The sequence below is a fragment of the Hylobates moloch genome, unplaced genomic scaffold (assembly GCF_009828535.3).
Source record: "Hylobates moloch isolate HMO894 unplaced genomic scaffold, HMol_V3 SCAFFOLD_3, whole genome shotgun sequence".
Lineage (NCBI taxonomy): Eukaryota > Metazoa > Chordata > Mammalia > Primates > Hylobatidae > Hylobates > Hylobates moloch.
The window spans coordinates 67844721-67863451 of NW_026652278.1; the positions used below are offsets into that span (position 1 = coordinate 67844721).

An 18731-nucleotide genomic window follows, 5' to 3' on the forward strand; every position below is an offset into this window, starting at 1 on the left:
CTTCCAAGTTAAGCATTATTATGTGGATGTAGCTATATCTATACCAATGGAGCTATAAATTCATTCATTTGGGGATGAGTAGTCTTGATGTATAATTAATCTCTCATTCCTTCTGACAGTACTTTTTTTCAAAGTTGAAAAGTAAGTTGCTTTCTTACTTCTGGGACATGAAAGTATCATTCAGTTTCAATTACTGTCTTAAGGATGAGGAATACTGCAAGCTGCTCCAGATCCTGCTGAAGGGAATGAAGGGTTAGGAACTTTACCCTAGAACTATAGTTATTAGGGAAAAGGATAACCAGAAGGTCCAGAACTGTCAAGAATTCCATCATCAGCAGGGAATTTACAAATCCAAATCAGCAGAGAAGTGCAATACCAGATAGGGACAAATGTTTTATTCCAGTTCTGTGGGAGAGAAAAGGCCAGCTTCTGTTGTATACCCAGAGTATAGAGCTTCAAAACAAAATCAGAAAACACAATTTTAAAAACTAATTTTCCAAAAATCCTGAGATCTCTACTTAAAAACATAGGCAGCCTAAAGTTTTCTGTGCACATTAAACTCATCTGTTTCATTTATCTGATTTCTAGTCAATTTGCTGGTATTGTTATAACTTCATGCTTTCATACCTTGGTGTTTGTTGGTGGGATCTGTAGCCCACTGGCAGCCGACTCGCTCTCCTCTCCCTCACCGATGCCCCTGAGTCGACATAATCTGCTACCACCTATTGGCACAGCTGAAGTGGAACAAGTGAGCACTGTGGGGTCACAAGGACAGATGGTATGTTTCTTTCATATTGCCTCTCCACGTACTTACTATACAACCTCATGGGCAGTAATTCTGCAGGATCTGTGCCCTGATCTTGATTTATACTGTGTTTTGTCAAAAGTACAAACAGAGTGCTAATTTATGACGTGGAATTGGAGCTGTTTGGCCTGCACTTACCATATCTGCCATGGTCGATAGGGTTTTAACTACATACCACACTACAGATAGTTTTCACTGTTTCTGTTAGTTTTGTCTCCTCCGCAGAAACCCCACGGCGACTCTAGTCGAGCTCAAAGTGCGGTGGTGGATGAACCTAACTATCAGCAGCCACAAGAAAGGCTCCTTTTGCCCGACTTTTTCCCCAGGCCCAACACAACTCAATCATTTTTGGTAGAGTGACATACTTCCTAGAATGGTCTTGATAGTTGGGGAGAGAAAAGGTGGGGGGAATACTAGTTTGGCAGACTTAAGACTTTATCTAGAGGCTTAACTCAGAATAAAAGTTGAGTTTCCAACAATAAAAAGTGTTATAAATACATTTTGTTCAAATTCTAACTAGTCCCTGACGCCTATTCTTTAATGCCTTATACAGAAATCACAAATTCTAAGCAATTTAATACTTAGATATGTCTGACCACAAGCAAGAATATTAAATCCCAGTACATATCAGATAAGCATAGCTTTATTGTGTAATCCTGTTCTTCCGGAATTACATCAAAAGTGGTCTCAGATTATGATGAGTCCTGGTGGATGGGTGAGTTGGGACTTTAATAAAAATTTTTTTTCAGAAGCAGGCTCTTGCCATGTTGCCCAGACTAGACTTGGAACTCCTGGGCTCCAGCAATCCTGCCTTAGCCTCCCGAGTAGCTGGGACTACAGGTGCACACCACTGTACCCAGCTTAGGACTTTTTCTTTCTACTGGTGTTTTAAATGCTGACACTGCCTACCATTTATTATGCATTTACTAGCCCTTTTAAGTAATAGAAAAAACCTGATCAGCAATGGGGTCATGCACTGACCTTCCCCATTTGTAGGCCGGGAGCTCGACCCCACATAATCTGCTTTGTGGCAAGAGGGCTTGGAGAGCCTGGGGAAGTAACCAGGGACCCCACATCCTGACAGTTTTCGGGATGGTAGTGTTTGCAGCACACTTGTCCCAACTCATGACCCTTGAACCACAGCAGGCTAAAGCCCTGCAAAGTTTTTCTTCTATGAGAAGAGTGGTAAGGATAATCAATATCAGACCTCTGTATTAGTTTCCTAGGGCTTAAGAAATGACCAACACTGGGTGCCTTAAAACAGCAGAAATTTTTTCCTCACAGTTCCAGAGGCGAGAAGTTCAAAATCAAGGTGTCAGCAGAGCTATGCTCCCTTTCCAAGGTCTAGGGAAGAATCTTTTTGTCTCTTCCTGGATTCTGGTGGCCACCTGTGATCCCTGGTGTTCCTTGGCTTGCAGCTGCATCACTCCCAATTTCTTTTTTTTTTTTTGAGACAGAGTCTTGCTCTGTCACCTAGGGTGGAGTGCAATGGCGCAATCTCAGCTCACTGCAACCTCTGCCTACTGGGTTCATGTGATTCTCCTGCCTCAGCCTCCCCAGTAGCTAGGACTACAGGTGCCTGCCACCACGCCCAGCTAATTTTTGTATTTTTACTAGAGATGGGGCTTTGCCATCTTGGCCAGGCTGGTCTCGAACTCCTGACCTCCAGTTATGTGCCCACCTCAGCCTCCCAAAGTGCTGTGATTACAGGCATGAGCCACTGCACCCGGGCTTTTTTTTTTCTTTTCTTTTCTTTTTTTTTTTAAGACAGGGTCTCACTCTTGCCCAGGCTGGAGTGCAGAGCACAGCTCACTGCAGCCTCAACCTCCTGGGCTTAAGTGATCATCTCACCTCAGCCTCCTGAGTAGCTGGGACTACAGGCGCATGCCACTATGTCCTGCTAATTTTTTTATTTTGTAGAGATAGGGTGTCACTATGTTGGCCAGACTGGTCTCAAACTCCGAGGTTCAAGTGATCCTCCCACCTCAGCCTCCCAAAGTGCTGGGACTACAGGCATGAGCCACATGCCCAGCCTGCCTGTCTTTACATGGCTTTCCTCCCTGTGTGTCTGTGTCCAGGGTTCCCTCTTCTTATAAAGATACCAGTCGCTGAATTTAGGGCCCACCCTAATCTAGTGTGACTTTACCTTAACTTGATTCATCTGCAAAGACCCTATTTCCAAACTTGGTCACATTCACAAGTTCCAGGTGGACATAAATTTTGAGGGAACACTGTTCAACCTAGTAGACCCCACGAGGTTGACTTAGGGAGAAACTCACCAAAAACAAGAAAAGGAAACATGAGCATTTCTGATTCCTGGGGTTCAGCGTGAACCCCAGAAAGTTTGAGAACTTCCACTGAATTTGCCTTCTTATAATCTGATACAGGACATTTATTAAGTAGTACTTGATGATTATATTACACAGCTAGATTCTCTGAAACTTTTTTTTTTTTTGAGATGGAGTCTTACTCTGTTGCCCAGGCTAGAGTGCTGTGGTGCAATCTCAGCTCACTGCAGCCTCCGCCTCCTGGGTTCAGTCGATTCTCCTGCCTCAGCCTCGAGTAGCTGGGACTACAGGCACCTGCCACCATGCCCAGCTAATTTTTATATTTTTTTAGTAAAGACAGTGTTTCTCCAAGTTGCCCAGGCTGGTCTTGAACTTCTGACCCCAAGTGACTACCTTGGCCTCCCCAAAGTGCTGGGATTACAGGCGTGAGCCACCGCTCTCAGCCAAACATTTCTTTCTTTTTAAGAGACAAGTATCTCGCTACATCACCCAGGCTGGAGTGTAGTGGTGCAATCAGCACACTGCAGCCTCAAACTCCTGGGCTCAAGTGATCCTCCCACCGCAGCCTCCCAAGTAGCTGGGATTACAGGTGTGCACCTCTGCACCTGGCTAAAAACATTTAATTTTTGGTTGCCTTAGGAATAAAACTGAACAGATGAAAACATTTCAGTCTTCTAAGTTTATAACAAAAATATTAAAAATTACTTACCATTTCTCTCCCCATTTGCTATCATAAAAAGGGAGACAGCTAGTTGTTCAGTTTATTAGGAATGCTAGCTGTGAGCCGGCTGCAGTGGCTCACACCTGTAATCCCAGTATTTTGGGAGGCTGAGGCGGGCAGATCACCTGAAGTCAGGAGTTTGAGACCAGCCTGGCTAACATGGTGAAACCCGTTTCTATTAAAAATAACAGAAAATTAGCCAGGCATGGTGGTGCATGCCTGTAATCCCAGCTACTAGGGAGACTAAGGCAGGAGAATTGCTTGAGCCCAGGAGGTGGAGGTTGCAGTGAGCCGAGATTGTGCCATTGCACTCCAGCCTGGGCGACAGAGCAAGAAGACTCTATCCCCCAACAAAAACAAAGAATGCTAGCTGTGAGTCCTGGGACTGGCACTACAGACTAGCACTTTGCTCCTTGCTGTTTTCATCTAGAATAGGGGCCAGTAAACTACAGTTCCTGGGCTACTCACTTGGCCTACTGCCTTGTTTTGTAAATAAACTTTTATTGGAGCAGTGCCACCAAGCTCATTTATGTGCTATCTATGGCTGCCTTCATACCGTAACAGTGAAGCTGAGTAGTTGCAACAACCACCCTATGGTCCACAAAGCCTAATATAATAACTATCTGGCCCTTTACGAAAAATAAGTTTGCTGACCCCGATCTCTAAAATATAGGGGCTTCACCAGAAAAAGCTTCCTGAGATCTCTCGATTTCAGTGCTCTCTCAAGGGAACTACTGGGGGATGTTTTTATTCCAGAAGCCCCAGCAGGATGTCATGTATAGCTTTATTTGATATTTGCATTTTAATATTTTAGTCGTATCTCTACATTTTTTAATTCCTTGAGGTAACTGAAATGTTAGCCTTTCGTAATGCTAAAAAGTAAATGTAAAGTTAAATTTCAATATGGTGGTAAAGTCGTAAGTATTTCAATGTTGCTGAAAAGGCTGGTTGTTTTAAATGAAACCATTCATTTAAAATATATGCAGCAGTCAACAAAAGGAAATCAGACGAACCCCCTTAGAAGCTAACTGAAATATTAAACCATATGGATTATTTATAAATCCTGATTTTCTTAACGGCATAGTAATAACATTGAAGAATCTGCAATTTTTCCAATAAATGGCTTTGTGGGCATCTGGCTTGGGATTTTCTACTTGAAATTCAACACAGTGCACTCGGCTGACTTTTCCCTCAAGTTGGTAGTCTATGCCTTTTACACTGTTGATTTCAAAGTTTTCCTGTGAACCTGCTAAAATATTATCCTTTGTGAGAAGATGCATCATAAGAAGTGTCTCCTCTTTTCTCTTTTAGCTGGATACACAGTATCGTCACTCATGTGCAGTTGAGTATCCTCATCAGGCCCGACCTGGTAGGGGATCTGCAGGTAAAGGTGGGGCCATGGCCCTTATTTACTACTGTGTGGTTGTGTTAAGACCCAGCCTTTGTCTTTTTTCCTACACTAATTTCCCCTTCTTTCAGATTTTCTTGGATTTATTGTTTTCCCACATCTTTGTAAATCACCTAAAATTCATTTTGGAACATGGGGTATAATAAAAAGCTAGGAGAGTTCTACTGCTCAGAGCCAAAAAGTTTCAGATTCCTGTTTTCTTCATACCATGTATATTAACTTCTCACTACTTTGGTAAACTGCTTTTTTTTTTTTATCTAAAAAGTTCAACCCAAATTAGTCCTTGTTATAACATTCAAAATATTCTTTAAGAACACAGCATGGGGGCCGGGCACCGTGGCTCAAGCCTGTAATCCCAGCACTTTGGGAGGCCGAGGCGGGCAGATCACGAGGTCAGGAGATCGAGACCATCCTGGCTAACACGGTGAAACCCCATCTCTACTAAAAATACAAAAAATTAGCCGGGCGTGTTGGCGGGTGCCTGTAGTCCCAGCTACTCGGGAGGCTGAGGCAAGAGAATGGCATGAACCCAGGAGGCAGAGCTTGCAGTGAGCCGAGATCACGCCACTGCACTCCAGCCTGGGGGGACAGAGCAAGACTCTGTCTCAAAAAAAAAAAAAAAAAAAGAAAGAACACAGCATGGATTTTATTATGCAGGCAAAATCCATATTCCTATGGATTAAACTGCTTTGATCAGTTAATCTGTTAGGCCAAGGTAAGAAAAGAAATTCTAAACCATCAGGATATGCTGAGTCTGATTCTATCGCATTAACTCTTTTTATCTTTAAATTATACTCTGTAGATGTACTAACAAAGAAGTGATGGGAGAAAATTGAGGGATGTCTTTTTTGAGACAGTCTCTCTGCTGATCAGGCCAGAATGCAGTGGCATGATCATGGCTCACTGTAGCCTCGAAATCCTGGGCTCAAGGGATCCTCCCACCTAAGCCTCCCACATAGCTGGGGCTACAAGCAGTGCCACCATGCCCAGCTAATTTATTTTTTGTAGAGACAGGATCTTCCTATGTTGCCCAGGCTGCAGGATGTCTTAATTCTTAATTCTTCCTGTGACAGTCTTCTCACCACCATCAGGGTCATTCTTATTATGCTGAAGGTAAATTTAGAAGTAATGGACAGCTGAGATGTTTCCTGTTAATGATCAGAATAATCAGCAACTATAGTAAAAAACTAGTCTGCCTCAAACCATCTTTGCAGTCCAAGTGATTTCTCAGCTCAGTTCCCCGTAGCATTGTCTGGTAGTCTTTGAATGCTTTTGTCAGATTCTGCTTTCAGATCTGCATTTGAGCTACAATTTCAGCCACACTGAAAGTCAGGTATAACTGGCCGGGTACGGTGGCTCATGCCTGTAATCCCAGCACTTTTGGGAGGCCAAGGCGGGCGGATCACGAGGTCAGCAGATTGAGACCATCCTGGCTAACATAGTGAAACCCCATCTCTAGTAAAAATACAAAAAATTAGCCGAGTGTGGTGGCAGATGCCTGTAGTCCCAGCTACTCCAGAGACTGAGGCAGGAGAATGAGGTGAATCTGGGAGGTAGAGCTTGCAGTGAGCCGAGATCATGCCACTGCACCTCCAGCCTGGGGGACAGAGTGAGACTCCACCTCAAAAAACAAAATAAACAAACAAACAAACAAAAAACCCTCAGGTATAACTTATGTAACACTGAAGTGGAAGTGAGTAAATCAGACATCTTGCTTCTTTTTAATTAGTGGGCTCTTCTGCAAAACTAGTTTACTGCTCTCATACCTTAAGAAAGTCCAATTCATAATTGGAGCAAAAAAGCCCTTAGCTATAAACTTGAGAGTGATTATCAAACCTAGACGGTCTACTAATGTTACTCTATGTCATCCGACAGGTCCTCAGTTACATGGGTCTACAAAATCTCAAAGTAGAGGCGGACCAGTCTCTCGAACCAGGCAGGGACCATAAGGCAAATGAGAAGACCTATCAGGCTGCAGGAAACACGAGATTTCATGAAGCAGTATTCAGCTATTAAGTGATGCAGAGCTTGTATAGAAGATCGACTAGAAACCATCTTCATGAAGAGTGATTTTGGCACAAGTGACTGAAGAATAAAACACTATAGCAGCCAAAAATGACATGAGTGTTTTTTCTATCTCCAGTTACTATCTCTTTCAGCAGAAATTAACCTATTCCATTGGAAAGGAAAGTTTGTACCCAAAGATGCAACAATGAATAATACCCAAATCACTGCTCATGTTGTCTCTTAACAATGATCAGTTCAATCATATAGGATTTGATGAGCTCACATACACAAAAAGCAGCAACTGATCAGTGACAATATCACTGGCTTCAGAATACTTCAGCTTGTGTTCATTTCTGTAGAGTTGTACTCAGTTTTAACTCATTTTGCTGTTGAAAATCTGACCTCATCAAATAGATGTCATTCCTAAAACTCTCTTTAGATGTCCTACCCTATCAGCAGATTAAAATGGAAAGGGTGTATAACTAAAAACATAAATGTTAAGCATTAGTGTAAAGTAACTTCTGTAATAAATTATATCGCATATTTTTTCAGATAGGACAGCTCAACCTTACGATGCCTACCTGATGCCAGGTTATGCTTATTTTCTTCCTAAAGTAGGTTACTGGTCGTATCTTTTTTCCAAATATTAAATGCACCTTGCCAGATATTCTCCTGCAGCTCTAAGGAAAGGAAGTCAATTAAAAAATGATTTGTAGAATCTACTATTGAGCCACCAAAGTATAATTCCCTAAAAGTTTAAGAAACCCTGGCAATTAATTCAGCATAAACATATCCTATAAACAGCAGGAGAGGTTCAGCTTTCTAATTTTACTGTGGACCTTTTCCTAAGGGCATTCATGAATGCAGCAACAGTTTTAACTATGGCTTAAATTTATTTTAAATTTCACTAAATACAAATCTTGATTGTCATGCCAGTTTTAGATCTTATTAATGTTCAGAATGGATAAATTCAAATAATAATAAATTACGGTAACTTTTTATTATACCAAGGTGTTCTAATGCCATCATATGAAGACAGATGCTTCAAACAACCTGCATTAAATTATATTTTTAATACAATTAAAAACTATTTTTAACCTATTTGTAGTCACAAACCGAAAATGTGTCGTCTTTACCTTAGAGCTAAAGGCTTACTTTATGCATACGGTATATTTAATAGTCTACAAATCAGAGATTTAAACAGTCCCTTAAAAAATTCCATATATTCTCATACCAACTCATCTACATAGAAATGAAAATCTCTATTGTTCTCACAAACCATTACCATGAGTTCACTATAACTGAATCAATATGGCTTGCCTTTCAAAGTTAAAGAGTCAGAAAGGGGCCTGTAAGAAGTCATTTAGCCCAATTCCCTCACCCTGTGTGTTTTCCCTCAAAGCCAGTGCAATTTTTTTTAACCAAAAAACTGGACATATTTAATACATACAGTTTGACAAGTTTGGATTTCACTCTTTGTTTTGATGTAATAACTCTTTTATAAAAGGAAACAGATTCAGACAAGCTCAGTGTCCCAACTGAAGACATTCAGCAATTAATGGCAGGACTTCAGCAATTAGTGGCAGGACTACAACATACATCTCTTTATGCTAGGGAAACCAGGCTCTCTTATAAGCTGATCAGAGCTATTGTTTTCCCCTTTTCTCTCATCCTAAACACGATTCATATTTTTTTAGGTCACATTTTACTGGGATCATTTACAAAGCCCCCAGAACGTAATCTTCATGTTTTACCTTTTTTATTTAATCATATACAACTCTTACAAAAATGCTTGAAGTGATTTAACACCTGTACATCAGTACAAAACCTGGCTAAGTAAAATGAAGAGAGGATCTATTCAAGATCATTAAGACCAAATGTAAACTGGGAAGTATGTGGAAGATAGCTGTCCAGCAAGTGTCTGGAAGGTGTTCTTGCTGGGTAGAGAGTCTAATTCTAACAGACACGCACATCGCAGAAAGCAGCATAAACAGAACCACATCCTAGATAAGAGTTCTGTGTATAGAAGATCCATGGAGGCAAGTGCTGTCAGGAAGGACACTGCCTCCCTCCACCCTCCCAACTGTCACCACCAAGTTCCTTCAGGTAAGACCTCACACAATGTCAAGTGCTTTCTAGGAAATACTAAGATCAGGTTGAGAGATTCTGCTTGGTCTAGTCAATCTGAAAAATTCAGGCTGGAAAGACATCTTTTCTCAAGAGTTGAATTGACTTTTGCCTTCAAATCTTGCCTGCACCTTGCCTACGATGGCATCAATTTACACCTAAGGACCTTTGAAGAGAAAAATTCCATTATTTCTTTTCTTTCTTGAGAGCAGATTTTTTCCCTCCTCCTTTGGAAGATTTGCAGTACTTTGCTTCCATCTGAGCCAGAAAATTGTCCATTTCCTTTTGCCGATCCTTTTGTCTGCTCTGTTTGAGAAGTTAAAACACAAGCTTTCACAACATTACCCATAGACAGAAAGTACTTAGTGGTTGCCAGGGGCTGGAAAAGTGGAGTAACTACTAATGGGTATGGAGTTTTTTTGGAAAGGTGAAAATGTCCTACAATTGGTGTTAATAATTGTAAAACTTTGTAAATACATTAAAAACCACCAAATTGTACACTTTAAAAGGACAAATAGAAGGTATGCGGTTATGTCTTAAAGAAGAAAACAAAATACAACATTCCAAAGAAAATATTAGCAGTAGGAATCAGATCATTAAAGATGTGGCAACAAACTGCCAAGTTTACCTGAATGGCTGCCTTCAGGCTATCCACGCCTTCATCAAGCCCCAACTCCTTTCTGCTCATTTCTGCTTCTTTGGCCTCTTCCTGAGCCTGAAACAGAAACTCACATGAGACTCAGGGCCACCAGGAAATGCTTAAAATACATTCTCTTTCCCAAAAGCAAATCTATAATTCTGTTTCAATTTTATGAATATATGAATAGACAAAATGAATAGAATTACATAACTATGTCATTCATTAAATGGCAACAATACTGACAGCAAGCAGTAGATCCTCTGATTCCAATTACCATTTGTTTTTTCCCCAATTCTATTTGCTAGAGGTAGTAAGTACTTTGGCACTCATAAATCACATGGTGATAAAAAGGAACATGAGGCTGGGTATGGTGGCTCACAACTGTAATCCCCATACCTTGGGAGGCCAAGGTGGGAGGATCACTTGAACTCAGGAGTTTGAGACCTGCCTGGGTAACATAGTGAGACCTCAACTCTATAAAAAAGAAAAGAAATCAGCCTGGTGTGGTGGCATGTGCTTGTAGTCCCAGCTACTAGGGAGGCTGAGGTGGGAAGATGGCTTCAGTCTGAGAGTTCGAGGCTGCAATGAGCTGTGATCATGCCTCTGCACTCCAGCCTGGGTGATGGAGTGAGATGCCATCTCTTAGAAAAAAGAAAAAAAAAAAAAAAGGAAAATGATGCAATTGCCAGGATACAGGTACTTCCGATTCCTCTCCTGGAAACCCAATTTACTCTATGGGACTGGTGGCGCCTTGTGAGCAACCCCAGTTTAAAATGACTTCTCCCCAGTAGTCAGAAGAAACAACATCAATAAACTCAGTTTTAACATTTATTTACCTAATTTCAAAGCAGCCTTCCTTTGCCAAGTGTTCCTAGAGCATTGTTTACAAAATACCACAGGAACACCTTAGGGCAACAACTATAAGAGGCCCCAACACCCCTTGTGAATTTTCTAAGTAGCAATTAATGCTATTAATACTGAGGATGACGATACATTAGGACCCCCTATCCCAATAAGACACCGTTTCCTTGTATTCAAATTATTTCTTTAAATTCAGCATCCCCCTAAGGTTTGTTGAACAGTCTCTCAAAGCTATGCCATTTTCTCCTCAAATTCTAAGGAAGTTTCTCAAGCTAACAGTCTACTGTGAATGCAGCTGTGCTTAGTTTCATCTCAGGAAATGATGAACAACTTAAGATAATTGTCACCTTGAGTCTTAGCAGATGTAGCCTATGAACCAAAATGATCTTGATATACACTCCACTGCTCCCCTCAGCTCACCAAAAAGGGTGCAGCCTCTTATCTAGGCAAAACAAGCCCTTCAAATTTTCACCGGAAACAAAAAGGTCAGCTTTCTCTCTGTGTGCATCTCTTATGTAAAAGCTGCAGAAAAGTTCCTGAGGGCACTCAGGAAGGCAGCAACGGTCCTAAAAGTTGTGTGCTCCTTAAGAGAATCTAATGCCTGATGATCTAAGGTTTCATCCTGAACCACCCCCCCAACTCTCCTCACCCCTGCTGTCACTGGAAAAACTGTCTTCCACAAAACAGCCTGGTACCAAAAAGGCTGGGGACCGCTAAGCTAAAGTTTTTCTTTTAAAAAAAAAAAAAAAAGAAAAGAAATTCTGTATCCAACTCAAGAATCAAATTCTGGGCAAAGGCCCAAACATTTACACTTTTAACAAGACAGTGTCTGCCATTCTCTTCTTACCCCCTCAGCCGGGTAAGGATCACTGCCCATCCTGTGTACCCAGGTTCCACTAACTTTATCTCCTGAGGAATGCCTCAGCAATGCTACAATTGGCCCATATGAAAGAAGATTTCAGTGTTACTTTACTATGGTAATATTTAAACAATCTATGCAATAAAAATCATCTTGAGCACAACATGCTAGAAAAAGTTTCTCTAGATGAACTGGTATGCCCATTTTATTAGATCAGAACTATAGACCAAGTTAACCCTAGTCCTTATTTCTGGAGTTTTATGTTTACTTCTACTGCTGTAAATACTCTCAAATCCTTTTTGGAAGCAGTCAAAATATAAATCAACAGTATTCAAAATCTTACCCTCCTTTTCCTTGCATTCATCTTTTGTTTCGATTCTTTGACAAAGGCATTATAGGATGGGACCTCTCCGGCGTCAATAGCTTGCTGAATGATATTCCTTATCCTGGGTTCCTCTGTGTACTGCACGCAAAGCACAGACTCCATGATCTGATCCATGTCACCCTTGAAGTCCAGATAGGCCTGCTTAATATCAGCCAGCTCTTCTTCCGAACCTTTGTATGTCTTTTCAAAAGCTTGAATGTCCTCTAAAGATATCTGATGATAAAGAAGATTTGCTTTAAGTTTGGGAATTTTACTTTAAATAAAACGTACATTAGTAAAACTAGAGTTAGGTGTTTAATTGCTGCACTACAACAGTTGCTTGAGTTGAAATTATTGAATCAGATTTTCTATGCCTAAGCTTCTCCGGAGTCCTCCTTTTTAAATCCAATTTTCATAACTGCTAAACAGGGACCAGGGAAGGGAAATTTAAGTGAAGTTTCCAAAGGTGAGAGGTGATCCGGAATCAGGAAGGGCTTACATTTGAATATGTAAAATAAACCGCATCCTGCAAAAAAAATAAATCAGCCCTTTTCAGTGCAACAATCACATTAACAGGAAATTTAAAGCCCGTTTCAGTAAGTGTGCGTGTATTTATATTTCAAGGCCAAACTCAAAATTCCTAATTCCTACAAAATTAACACAAAACACAAGATCTTAAAGGCAATCAATAAAGGTTTATTGATTGAATGATGTTGTCACAAAGAAACCTCCAGAGTCCTTTACCTTTTTAAAGAGTAGCCGCCAATACGCCTCCCAGTCTTGGTCTTGGGTGAGCACAGGAGAGTCCTCGTCCACTGTTCCCTGCTCATCGTACACTGCTCTCTGTTCTCTGTCACTGAGAACGGAATAGACTTTTCCCAAGATCTGAGGGCAGAGAGTATCCGTAAATCACCCCTGCTCCTCCCACCGAAACCGCAGCGCGAGAAATAAAGATCAGAAGGCGCCAAGCGGAGCTCAGCGCGCTCCCCCGGGGCGGGGCCCGGTGGCCAAAAGGCTGGGGAGGCTCGCGCAGCCGGTCGGCCTCGGGGCGGGACCCTGCATACCTGGAAGCGGCGGGTAGCGTCCTCCTTGTCGCCCTCGCCCACCCGGTCCGGGTGTACCTGTAGGGACACCTTGTGGTAGCCTCGTCGGACCTCACCGTCGGAGGCCTCGCGTCGCACGCCCAGCACCCGGTAAAGGTCGGCAGTGCCGAACACTTCCTCGCAAAGGTCCAGCAGCCCCATGCCGGGCGGGTATACGGCCCCGGAGGAATCAGCTGCTCCCAGCCGCGCCGGGTACAACCCAGGACTACTTCTTTTTCCCGCCCAAAAAGCCCAGGGCGCCTGCGTCACAAGCACTGAAGGGGCGTGGCCACGCCGCGCATCCGCGCTTTACGGCGGCCGTAAAACGAGGTGTGGCGAGGCAGGCGCGGGCCCGGGTAAGTAACACCGGCGTATGGAGTCACAGTCTCCGGCCGCGCGCAGGAGCTAGGTTTTTAGGGAAGTGATGTTGCTCGGGTTTCTCCTCCCCTTGCTCTGGAAATCTGGCGTCCGTCTTACCTTTTAGTGTCCCAGAACAACTTTTTCAAAAAGTTCATATATTAGCTTGAATTTACAAACTGCTGGCCTATTTTTTTTAAGTAGAAAACGGCCAAACATCAGCATTCAGCAGTTGCACATGGTTTAAGATGTGTTTTTTCAAAAATGTTCCTGAAAGGAATAGGTAAAGCTGTAGACGCAAATAATTTTGCACCCCACTGATTGGAAATGCTGGGGTACTTTCCCTCTAGCCCTGCAGGAAAAAACCCTATACTTAAACCCAAAAAGCACAAAACACGGGTCTTCCAAAAACTTTTACCTAACAGGACTTTCAACTTACACATTGGTGGAGAGAGATAACATGACCCAAGCCTCCGTCTTAATAACATAAACTGCTGAAGCAAAGGCTCTTTCAATACTCTGTGAAGTTCACAGCTGGGTTTGAACATGTTGGATCCCAGGTGGCAGCAGAGTGGGCTGGAGCAATGATCCAAGAGATGGTGAGAAACTTGGGCCTGGAGACCCAAAGCAAGGCTGAGGCTGGGGATAAAACTTTGGAAGTAGGATAAACTCACAGAGGAAGTATGTGTATACATATTTTAAAGGATAAACAATGCTAAGTGAATACCCGAGTTGGCAGAAAATACCTTATCAATTATTTTATCCCCTCACTGATGTAGCATTTTTCAGAATCATTCTGCTCTGCCAATAAGTTTCTGCAAAGCCTCAAACTCTCCAGGATACATTAATATCATTTAAACCTCCCAGAGTTGCCATGATTTTCAAAGCATTTCTCTTTGCCAGATCCAAGATCAAATTCAGCTAAAGTCAGTTCCTCTCAACCTGCCCTGGCATCAAAGTCTCAAAGCAAGTGGGGGCCAACCAGCAACAACCCCGGCGGAGCTTTGACAACCACAGAATTTGAGATGGCTGGTAATCGTTCTCAGAACATAAAACACAGAGTAAGTCGGCACATTGATAGAACCTCCTCTATAAATTTCCTATATCTTAGTCACATACCAGAGTTAAGTCATCTGTCTTTGCTCATTTTTCCCTCTATGGACAACATAGTATGTTGGGAAGGGCTTTCCAGGAGGGCATAACCGCGGTATGAATCTTACATCACTGGGCAAGTTTCCACCTCTAGGCCTCAGCTTCCCTATCTGCAAAACGGAGATAATCCTACCTGCCTTCATAATACCTTACAATCGTCACAAATAACCTTGTACACAAAAGGCCTAGAATATATGTAGATGCTTTACAATATTATCTTTCTTCTAGTTTCTCATTTTTAAGGTACTCAAATACATCCATTTTAACGTTTTTCTGTATATACATTTGCTACTGAAAATTGAAATTGCACATTGAAATATCCTTTTATTGCAACTCAAATTTTCAAAAACCAGAAAATCAAATTATTATGCTCTAGCCAAATTATGTAATGTTTTCTTTTTCTTTTCTCTGTCACCCAGGCTGGACTGTAGTGGAACAATCACAGTTCACTGCAGGATCGGCCTCCTGGGCTCAAGTGATCTTACTGCCCAGCTTCCCGAGTAGCTGGAACTATGGGTGAGCACCAGCACGCCCAGCTAATTTTTTAAGGTTTTGTAGAGACGTGGTCTTGCTGTGTTGCACAGGCTGGTCTCAAACTCTGGCTTTAAGTGATCCTTCCACCTCAGCCTCCCAAAGTGCTGAGATTACAGGTGTGAGCTACTGCCCCAATGGTATCTTTATATTATTTTTCCTTACAAGTTACTTCAAATTCTTGATGTTGAATTTCATCTCACTGACTTCAGGCTTTTAAAACACATGGGAATACTTGAGACCTAAGAATTGTTGAGTCAAATAAAAAAGTAGAGCTAAAGTAAACTGAAGTTATTCAAATACATTCAAACTATAAAGATCCCTTATAAATTACTGGCATCAAGGTAGGAAGGAAAAGATACAAGAAGTAAAATGCAACACTCATCACAGGTTGTCAACATTATTGGTATAGTTTATCCTAACACAGAGCAGCTTTCTTAACCTGCTCCATAAAATTACCAGCAAGAAAAGTACAAGAATAAGGTTCACAGCTGAATTGGCTTGGTGTCCTAATTCCCTATTCCAGTATTCTCAGAAGGATCCCATCTATGATATATGCAGAAATCACAGCCACATTTGAATGGTTCAATCTTGATTCATTCTGAATTCCCTTAAGCCCAGCAGTTTCTCATTCTTAAAAGGTAGGTCATTAGAGCCCCAAAGCAATTTTCATAATAAATCTACCTTTGTATATTTAAGAATATGCATTAAGGCCGGGAGTGGTGGCTCACGTCAGTAATCCCAGCACTTTGGGAGGCTGAGGTGGGCGGATCACAAGGTCAGAGGCAGGAGATTGAGACCATCCTGGCCAACATGGTGAAACCCCATCTCTACTAAAAATAAAAAATTTGCCCGGGTGGTGGCTCATGCCTATAATCCCAGCACTTTGGGAGGCCAAGGTGGGTGGATCATGAGGTCAGGAGATCAAGACCATCCTGGATAACATGGTGAAACGCCATCTCTACCAAAAATACAAAAAAATTAGCTGGGTGTGATGGCGGGCACCTGTAGTCCCAGCTACTCCTGGGACTACTCGGGAGGCTGAGGCAGGAGAATGGCATGAACGCAGGAGGCGGGGCTTGCAGTGAGCCGAGATTGCACCACTGCACTCAAGCCTGGACGACAGAGCGAGACTCCTCTCAAAAAAAAAAAAAAAATTAGCTGGGTGTGGTGGTGCACGCCTGTAGCTCCCCAGCTACTCAGGAGGCTGAGGCAGGAGAATCACTTGAACCCAGGAGGTAGAGATTGCAGTGAGCTGAGATTGCACCACCGCACTCCAGCCTGGCAACAGAGCAGGACTCTGTCTCAAAAAAAAAAAAAAGAATATGCATTAAGCAAGACAATATAAACCTCCAATTCCAAAATCAATAAGAAAGGTAACTCTTCTTGCACTTGTGGGATGAACATGAAGATTTGAATGGGCCATGAATAGTCTGGCTGGGGGTTTTGAAGCAGGAAGTCTTGGAAGCCAGTAAATTGTAAAGTTGTCCAAGAGACCCAGAGCCCAACTCAAAAGTCCAATCCTCCCATAGCCACTCTCTATCCCAACACAAAGTCCAAAAAAGCTAATTAGTACCCACACCCAGCTCTAAGTCACACAAGAACAGATCTCTCCCTGGGCCCTGTGCAGGCCAGGCCAGAAGGACAAGGGCAACTCAGGATACTCCATTTATTGAACTCCAAATCTAACAAAATTAAGATCTCTGCAGAGTGTTTCAAGAGGACCTTGACCTTGTTCCCACTGCTATGCTCACTAAAGTCAGCTCATTTATGTTTCTGTAGCCTCTGTATCTGTAGCTTCTGCATCTGTTTTCTGAGAAGCTAACAGGACTTCACGTGCCCGTTTCCTTCGCAGTCTCTCAGCATTTGTGATCATCATAGGATGCAGAGGGAAAAAGCCAGCAAGACCTAAAAGTAACAGATTTTTCACTTATTATAACACAGTATAAGCCAATGCTTCCCTAGGAACTGTCTCACAGAACTGAGGTCTGAGATCTGACCCAGTGCATGGACGCAAACCATGCTCCTCACTTGCCAAACTCTGTACTACTTCTCCCCTGCAAGGAGACAGTGGATGTCTACTTCCCTAACAATATTCCCCTTACTTTAAAAAACGTAAACTGACAGATGGCCATTCAAAACATACTATTCCCATTTTTAGCATAAAATACCAGTCACCCAAAGTCTTACAAAGGAGTCCACAAAAGGGGCCTCCAGATTCAAAATGCCAGTTAGATCACAACTTCAGCTCCCACTTCAGTCCCAAACAGCCTAGAGGGAATGAAAATAATTCTTTTTTTTTTCTTTGAGATGGAATCTCCCTCTGTTGCCCAGACTGGAGTGCAGTGACGCAATCTTGGTGATTCTCCTGCCTCAGCCTCCCCAGTAGCTGAGACTACAGGTGCGTGCCACCACGCCCAGCTAATTTTTTTTTATTTTTAGTAGAGACAGGGTTTCACCATGTTGGCCACTCTGGTCTCAAACTCTTGACCGCAGGTGATCCGCCCGCCTCGGCCTCCCAAAGCGCTGAGATTACAGGCGTGAGCCACCGTGCCCAGCCGAAAATCATTCTTACACCTACTGTCCTGGAGCTGACTTCAGTTTAAAATCTCCTCAATAAAGTAAGACCAGAGCTGAGTTACCCAGAAGCTTTTCCATAGGCTTAGAGAGATGGGCCCCGCAGCCAATCCAATGACGGATCCTGTCTAGGTTGAGGGCAACGAGTTTTTCTCCATGACTGTTGGGCAATGGATCATAGGAGCCCAGCTGCTCTACGAAACGGCCATCCCTGGGACACTTGTTGTGAGCAGCCACAATGCGGTAGAAGGGCCGGTTGGTGCAGCCACCCAGGGCAAGGCGGATGGTTAAGTGGCCCCCACGATAGGCCTTGCAGAGGAGAGTAGCTGTAGAAAAGCAGCTGGTTAGGACACAAGAAACAGCACAAAAAGGACAAAATGACACAGACGGCACAATTCCCTTTTCCCACTGAAATGTCTCACTTCCAATCCATTCCTGTCAATCCAGTTTAGATGCTATTCTTCTTTGTGAAACCCCTCTTGGCCACTCCACCCAGCAATGACCTCCTCCTCATACCCAAACCCTCTCCGCATGGGCTTGCCATTCACTAGGCTCTGTGACGTTGTCGGAGCCTTAGCTGCTTCAATGGGGTGGAAATTTTTCAGCGGTGATTAAGTGGGGAAAAAACTGAGAAGGATCAAATGTAAGGCAGCGTGGCTGCTTCAGGTTCGGGTTGCCTCCATCGCTCCTGGACTCCCCACCCGGCCCCGAACTCCCGAGCCCCGTGACTGCCCGGAACGTCTCGCGGGGGCCCGATGACTCACTGAGGTGCACCATGGTGCCGCCGGCGTGCGGCTCCTCGGAGCGCCCCGCTACCCGCACGCACCAGCTCTATGGCCTTGGCAGGGAAGAGGACAAACACAGAAGGAAGCTGCAGGCCGCAACGCCAAGCTGTCCAAGCCCGAAAACCTCGACTCCGGAAGCGGATGATCCGCTCGCCACGCCTCTTCCG

The 18731-nt window shown here is 43.1% G+C and overlaps 3 protein-coding genes across 15 annotated transcripts in view; 1 reads left to right on the forward strand and 2 right to left on the reverse strand.

The window, feature by feature from the left end:
• The window catches only part of FAM149B1 (family with sequence similarity 149 member B1), a 75980-nt gene extending 68179 nt beyond the window's left edge, over window positions 1-7801 (forward strand). For 3 of the 9 annotated variants that reach the window (XM_032139699.2, XM_032139741.2, XM_058436340.1), the window contains exons 11-13: window positions 589-778; window positions 5126-5198; window positions 7098-7801. In XM_032139699.2, coding sequence (XP_031995590.1) covers window positions 589-778; window positions 5126-5198; window positions 7098-7171 — 337 coding nt within the window. In that variant the 3' untranslated portion in view covers window positions 7172-7801. Of the gene's footprint in view, window positions 1-588; window positions 779-1030; window positions 1157-5125; window positions 5199-7097 lie in introns of those variants that run through there. The other 6 variants (XM_032139768.2, XM_032139711.2, XM_032139749.2 and 3 more) reach the window with 6 other exon arrangements.
• Window positions 641-13324, reverse strand: DNAJC9 (DnaJ heat shock protein family (Hsp40) member C9). Of its 2 annotated transcripts, XM_058436346.1 has the most exons (6): window positions 13145-13324; window positions 12825-12965; window positions 12060-12314; window positions 9985-10071; window positions 7811-7909; window positions 641-755 (listed from the first exon to the last, which is right to left on the reverse strand). In XM_058436346.1, exons 1-6 carry the CDS (start codon window positions 13322-13324, stop codon window positions 723-725), a joined length of 795 nt encoding a protein of 264 aa, XP_058292329.1. In that variant the 3' UTR covers window positions 641-722. The 2 variants fall into 2 exon arrangements, with proteins under 2 accessions (XP_058292329.1, XP_031995667.1); XM_032139776.2 differs by lacking the exons at window positions 641-755; window positions 7811-7909 and adding an exon at window positions 8211-9662.
• Window positions 13325-15318: 1994 nt separating this feature from the next.
• Window positions 15319-18708, reverse strand: MRPS16 (mitochondrial ribosomal protein S16). Of its 4 annotated transcripts, none has more exons than XM_058436350.1 (3): window positions 18544-18705; window positions 17845-18105; window positions 15319-15444 (listed from the first exon to the last, which is right to left on the reverse strand). In XM_058436350.1, the coding sequence occupies exons 1-3, from the start codon at window positions 18554-18556 to the stop codon at window positions 15419-15421; spliced, it is 300 nt and encodes a 99-aa protein (XP_058292333.1). In that variant the 5' UTR covers window positions 18557-18705; the 3' UTR covers window positions 15319-15418. The 4 variants fall into 4 exon arrangements, with proteins under 4 accessions (XP_058292333.1, XP_031995680.1, XP_058292332.1 ...); XM_032139789.2 differs by lacking the exon at window positions 15319-15444 and adding an exon at window positions 15592-17110 and having other exon boundaries at window positions 18544-18708; XM_058436349.1 differs by lacking the exons at window positions 15319-15444; window positions 18544-18705 and adding exons at window positions 15592-17110; window positions 18296-18424.
• Between the last annotated feature and the right edge of the window lie 23 nt (window positions 18709-18731).